This window comes from Centroberyx gerrardi, chromosome 21 (genome assembly GCF_048128805.1).
Source record: "Centroberyx gerrardi isolate f3 chromosome 21, fCenGer3.hap1.cur.20231027, whole genome shotgun sequence".
NCBI lineage: Eukaryota > Metazoa > Chordata > Actinopteri > Beryciformes > Berycidae > Centroberyx > Centroberyx gerrardi.
The window spans coordinates 5,211,369-5,218,107 of NC_136017.1; the positions used below are offsets into that span (position 1 = coordinate 5,211,369).

The window sequence follows — 6,739 nt, forward strand, 5'->3', positions numbered from 1 at the left end:
GAACTCTCTCTGCGTGCGTCTCATCCTCCCCTTCCACCCCTTCTACTTCCCCTTTTTCTCTTCTTCTCTTAGGAAACACCTGCAGCGGGGGGGGGGGGGGGGGTGTTAGAAAACACGAGGGATGCTCTTCAATAAAACATCTCGCATGAAAAACCACAAAAAACTCCCTTAAATATCACCTTGTGTCACAGGGTGTGGCTCGGAGACGCCCCAACACACACACACACACACACACACACACCGTCATAATATTACAGCAAACACAGATAAAGGCGTTTATGATATATTGGATAGAGAGAGATAATGGCGGTCAGTCTACTGTGACTGTCGGGGCAACCATCATGTTTTCATACCAACACACCCCTATATGTAAAGTAGGTGATATCGCATGTGTGTGTGTGTGTGTGTGGTGTGTGTGTGTGCGGAGGGCATATTCCGTTCAGCAGGATCTAAAGACAGCCACTGTGAATACCTGAACCCATGGGCCTAGTAAGTAAAACTGCAATTCTTTTATCATTTTTTCTATTATTTTTTAGTTGATCTCAATATTTATTATTAGAAATGATTGGTTTCTTAGTGCTGATCTCATTTACTCCCATGTGTTTTTATTTTAAACCGTCTCCAAGTCAGATTTCCCTGACAAGACGAGGACGGTTTGAGTTGAAGTGAGATGCATTTTAGATGTTTGTCTTATGTTTTTGCATCAAACTTTTTATTTAACCTTTAATTTATAAGCCTATTAGCATAGACTGATAATTATGTTTATGTGTAATGTTCGAGCAAGATTTATTTGTGAGTGCATAAACATATTTGTGGATCTTATTTTATTTGTGTATCATTCATATTATTTATTTGTCGATTTGATTTTATTTGTGACATGTTCACACTATTTATTTATTTAATTTTGAAACAATAATACCCCCCATAATAATGCACAGTGGCTTTTGATTGATTGATCCAGCTTTTGTTGTGATAAAAAAATAAAAAGTGACGCCTACTTTTACAGAATCATTGCTGGAATTAATGTGATTATTGAATATTGCTGAAGTAATCAGCAATCCTGAGTCCTTTACTTTATAAAACAGTAACATTTTAGAAGATGCTTTCATCTTTGGGCAGCCAGGTGATGATCTTTTCCTCAAGATGGATATATAGGATTTTGGCAGAGGCGGGGACTTGAGTCACAATTTGAATTACTTGAGACTTGACTTGAGTTCTGGTGACTTGGGACTTGACTCTGACTTGTATTTTATGAAGTTTTGATCCTATTAAAAACCATATTGCATTGAAAAGTCCTAGATATTTAGTTTTCTTTAAGATATTAAATTGATACTGGACTCACTTAGTGTTCTACATTTAGACTTGGGACTTGACATTAATGACATGGACTTGACTTGGACTTGGCTTGGTAATCTACATTTAGACTTGGGACTAATGACATGGACTTGATTTGGTAATCTACATTTAGACTTGGGACTAATGACATGGACTTGGCTTGGTAATCTAAATTTAGACTTGGGACTAATGACATGGACTTGGCTTGGTAATCTACATTTAGACTTGGGACTAATGACATGGACTTGGCTTGGTAATCTAACTTTAGACTTGGGACTAATGACATGGACTTGATTTGGTAATCTACATTTAGACTTGGGACTTGACTTGAGACTGGTGCTTCAAGACTTGACACTGACTTGAGACTAGAGCAGAAGTTGACTTGGTCACACCTCTGGGTTTTTGAATGAAACTCTCTATGTGTTACAGGAAGTAATAAACATGTTTGCTTCCTTGTCCGGTCACTTTGTAGAAATACTCCCACCCCAAGGTGTTCCCGGGAGACATCCTGGAGTATCCCAGGAACAAATACTTCTCCCACTTTGGGGTTTACTATGGAGAGCGGGACGGGGTTCCCTACGTCGCTCACCTGACCAGCAGAGGTGAGAGTTCTGTCTGTGTTCACATACTGGGAGCTGCCCAGTAAGACCACCATAGTCCTGTTGCTGCACTGTTGTCATGTAATCCGTGTGTGTGTGTGTGTGTGTGTGTGTGTGTGTGTCAGATTCAGAGTCCAAGCTCGTGCTGTTTGGCAGAGCTCTGAGGTCAGAGGTCAAGCTGGACCCAGTGGAGCTAGTGGGGAAAAAATACAAGGTACCACACACACACACACACACACTGGTACACTATTCATACTTTAATAAACAGAAATATCTATCTATCTATCTATCTATCTCTCTATCTATCTATCTATCTAATGCAGTATGGATCCCCCTGCTGGTGGTTGTAAAAAGTTTGCATGTATTGACCTGTAATGTGGGATATGTTGGACTAAGAAAGATAGGGTATTTTCCACTCAGGCTTTTATGTGAATATACCCACAATTTAGATGATCAAATGAAGTCCTGGAAGGACTGGCACAAGTTGTCCAAACTGTTTTTCTGTTGTTGTTTTTTTTAATTAAATTTGTGTAGATTTATAGACTTTGCAAGTAAAATAAAAGCTAGTAGACGCACACACATACAAAACAAATTTGTTTCCAAAGCGCTGTATTATACATTTCAGAAAAAAAAAAAAATATATTGAAGTAAAAGGTAAAAGGAACAAGGTGTATTCCTCACACTGCCAAAAAAAAAAAAAAATCTAGTCAAAAATAATCAAATATATTATAAAAAATATATGGTGCTAAACTTAAAGGACTAGAGATCAGACATTTCAGCTCATTGCTATCTTCAGTCTGCTGTCAGTCATGTTTTAATTGAGCCTCGCTGTGACTTTTCTCATCATGTCTTCATGTCATGATGCAGGTCAGCAACATGCTGGACGACTCGTTCCCAGCCCGGGACTTCCACAGCCTGGTGAAGCCGGCCATAGACGACCTGTTGGGTCGGGAGGTCACCTTCGACATCCTGTTCCACAACAGCGAGCACCAGGCCACACTCTTCAGATACGGGGTCAAGAAGTCTGAGCAGGTGGGTGAGGAGGGGGGGGGGGGGGGTGCTTCAGAGTCTCTCTATCCACCTACCTACCTGCTAAATTAAATGTTTATGTCTTCTTTCTGCCTGTATAATGTATAACTGACTGTATAGCTGCTCCACTGGCGGCCATTTTGGAGGGCAATACAACTTGTCCGTCTCAACAGAATTCAACATTGTTCATTTCTGTGAGTTTTTTGACTGGGAACTGATAAGTTTGCCACTGATAAATGTGTGTTTAGGTCATTTCAGCTCATTACTACAGATATTATGGTCTGTTTAGCTATTAAAGTCTTATTGTAAACACAACATTAGCACACTAGCTAACGTATCTAGTAGCAGCTAGCGTTAGCATGTTCACATTAACATCAGTGTGTTTGCTGGCTAGTTAGCTAGCTAACAGTTTGTTCAGGTTAAGACAAGACAGTTTACTGTGTGTGCTACGAAACCAAACCCCTTCATTTTATCCCTGAAATGTCTTTCATTTCTCATTACATAAACATTAATTATCCATTAAAAATCAGCTTTAAAAAAGTAAGGTTAGTATCATGGGTTTTTAAGGGATTTTTCATGCCTTTTATGCATGGTTTAGAGTTATTAATGAGTTATTAATGGAAAGTTCCTGTCTCCCTGAATTTTACATTCAATTAGAAAGTAAGGAGTCAAACATTAAGGAGTGTTTAAGGTGGTTTTGATGGGGTCTCCTCCATTAATAACTCCCGTAATTAATTTTAAGGGGATTTTGCATGAATTAAGGGGTGAATTAATGTAAATGTAAAGTTATTTTAAGGGATTATCCTGGTTCGTAGAGGTCACAGTGACCTACATTTGGGAATAAATCCACCTTATCACACTATTCACTTTTACTGAGAACGTTACTGAATGGATCTCTCTGGGTTGGGATACTAATCATGTATGTGTGCACTCATGGTACTCTGGATGAAAACTCCCACCATATAAAAACATATCATGAAAACCTGATGTGTGTGTGTGTGTGTGTGTGTGTGTGTGTGTTGCAGATAGAGAAGGTCTATGAACACATCATGCCGGCATGGAAGAAGCTGTTTGAGAAGAAGCAGCTGTGAATTCAAGATTCCCCCCCAGTTATCTTCCATCCCAGCCACTAGAGGGCAGCCATATTCTCCTGACCTGCCGTCTGCACAAGCTGAAGTGTCAGAGGTGTGAGTTTTTGTAAAATGCAAGGAAATTTGCATAAATCATTGATCATTGTTCAGTGCTTGTATCTCAGAAAAGGGATTATTCAGGAAACTTCTACCGACCAAGCATGTATTTATGAAATAACACAGCAGGTTTTGAGGGGGTTCGTATATCTACTCAACACCTGACACATCATTTAAAACTTCAATTTACAGAGAAAAACAATCAGAAAATCACTAAAATTGAAGCTGCCAGGTTTTCACATGACAGCAGCGATGTAAAAAAATAAATAAATAAGCTCAACACCATGTCATAGTATCATGATGCTTTTAAAGTCATTCTTTTGCTTGTAAAAAAATATATAACTTTTCAACTGTATTGTGTAATGAAAAGGCAAATCACTGAATATAGGATACACTGCAGCTAAGATTATAGTCTTTAAATATAAAATTCACTTCCAAAATGCTGCATGGGAATTATTTGAAGTGTGGATTAAGTTTACCCGTCACAACGTTGTTTACTGAGGACTTAAGTCACCTCGTACACTCTTAACAGAAAGGGTTCTAGCAGCAGGACGTGGTTCTTCAGGCTCGGACCACAGCAGAACCTCTTTTGGTGCTACAGTAAGAAATGTCCTAAACCAGCGGTATTAAAGAGCTTTTTCAGAGCCTCACTTAGTACTTTTGTCTGATTTGCCTTTATTTATTATTTTACCAGAACGGAGGGTTTCATAGTGTTCCATATGTAGAACCACTGTCCCAACCAAATATTAAAATTGCTCTAACTCTGTGCTGTCAGTCATTTTGTACGATTTTTTTGTCATAATCTTGTTATTCTGTCAGATGGTGGAACAAGACAGGAGGTTGTGAAATGTTGTTCTCTCTCTCTATTCCTTTCTCTCTCTCTCTCTCTTTCTCTGTCTCCTTTCTCTCTCTCTCTCTCTCTCTCTCTCTCCTGTCACTCTATGGAAAAGATCAGCCATAACTTAAATAAACCTCTGATGGCCCAAATTTCCTAATCAATAACCTCTGTGAATCTTTCTGCATGCAGAGAGAAAGAGAGAGAGGGAGAGAGAGAGAGAGAGAGAGAGAGAGAGAGAGAGAGAAAGAGAGATGGAAAGAGAGAGAGAGGGGGAAAGAGAGAAAGAGAGAGAGAAAGACAGAGAGAGAGAGAGAGCGAGTGCCAACAGATAGATTAGTCAACATAATTGCGGCCAAATCAATTAAGAATTCAGCCATTTTGCATCTTGTTCAGTGCTGACACAATGTCCCGTGTGTGTGTGCGTGTGCGTGTGCGTGTTCGTGTGTGTGTGTGTGTGTGTGTGTCCACCCGGTTGCCCATTATGAGCTCTGACTCTGAAATTGGTCACTGTTGATGCTATTTTCTCAAGGAGTCTAAAAATAATTTTACCTGATTTGGTATTTTTTTTTTTTCCAGTCTTTCTTTCTTTCTTTCTTTACTGTCTGTTTCATTATTTTTCTTTCTGTTCATTTCTCCATTCCTTCTTTATTTCTCCTTTGTCTTTAATTGGTCTTCTTTTTCTTTCTTTCTTTCTTTCTTTCTTTCTTTCTTTCTTTCTTTCTTTCTTTCTTTCTTTCTTTCTTTCTTTCTTTCTTTCCTCCTTCTCTGTCTTTGTCTCTTTGTTTTTGTCTTGCCTGTGATTCTCACTCTAATTTCTTATATTCCTGTTGGAGTCTGCTGGGAAATGACGAATGCCGACACAAATGAAAGAAAGCGCTGATTTACTCTCCTAATTTCATCGCTTTGTACTCTGTGGTGTGTGAAGATATGAACATGTGGGAGACGGGGTTCTTTAATCACATCATTTGCGGAGGCTGCGGTGAAAGAGAAGAATTAAAAGCCTGAATCTTATTGTGATAGAGCTGTGTGGCTTCCACTCGCTGAGGTTCATCTATCATGGGAAACAGGGAGGAAATTGTTTTGTGGCCCTCTACCAGCCTCTACTCTGCATCCTCCATTGTTTCTCCACCTGGTGGATCTGGGGGGAAATCTGCTGGATCGCTTTACGGCACGAAACAGGAAGAGGTTCTGTTCTTCCAGAGCAAACGGAGCTAAAGCTGAAAGAGTTTCTGGCAGCAGATGGTGGAAGGAGGGAAAGGAAGATGGAGAAATCACTTCCAACCACAGACTGTAAAGAAAAGATGGGTGTAGTGAGCGTGACGTCACCCACAGGTTTCTGAAGGGCCGTTTTGAAGCCAAAAGTCGGGGTCTACGAGCGCCGCCATGTTGACATTTTTTGGAGCCGGAGCGAAGCCGGGGGTTGCCCACAGCAACGCAGCGCCGCCTGCTATTGGTCCGTGAGCGACCTGTCAATCACAAGGAAAGCAACCCCGTTTTGTAATCGTTATATCCCGTTAATGACGCAGTTATTTTGAAAATCGCCATACAGACACATATTAGAAGAAGTGAAATTAGCTGCTGAGACCAAAACCTCTTGTTGAAAAAATGTATTGACTTTATATTTTGAGTGAGAAGTTGAGCTGTGGTCCCATTGACTTGAATGGAGTTGGGCGGGATTTAGAGTCTTTTTGGAGTGAGACCAATCATCTCCACCATGATGTCATTTGTTTACTGTAATTATACCAAGATAT

At 39.9% G+C, this 6,739-nt stretch overlaps 1 protein-coding gene across 1 annotated transcript; it reads left to right on the forward strand.

Annotated features, from left to right (window-relative positions):
- The first annotated feature begins 408 nt into the window (after positions 1–408).
- plaat1l (phospholipase A and acyltransferase 1-like) lies at positions 409–4,797 on the forward strand. Its single transcript, XM_071910666.2, has 5 exons — positions 409–489; positions 1,808–1,937; positions 2,060–2,148; positions 2,802–2,966; positions 3,989–4,797. Exons 1-5 carry the CDS (start codon positions 481–483, stop codon positions 4,052–4,054), a joined length of 459 nt encoding a protein of 152 aa, XP_071766767.1. The 5' UTR covers positions 409–480; the 3' UTR covers positions 4,055–4,797.
- Positions 4,798–6,739: the final 1,942 nt, after the last annotated feature.

Bases quoted from the DNA above. Each gene is read 5' to 3' on its own strand.
- plaat1l (XM_071910666.2), top strand. The intron at 1,938-2,059 runs GTGAGAGTTCTG...TGTGTGTGTCAG, and splicing joins CGCTCACCTGACCAGCAGAG to ATTCAGAGTCCAAGCTCGTG. The intron at 2,967-3,988 runs GTGGGTGAGGAG...TGTGTGTTGCAG, and splicing joins GGGTCAAGAAGTCTGAGCAG to ATAGAGAAGGTCTATGAACA.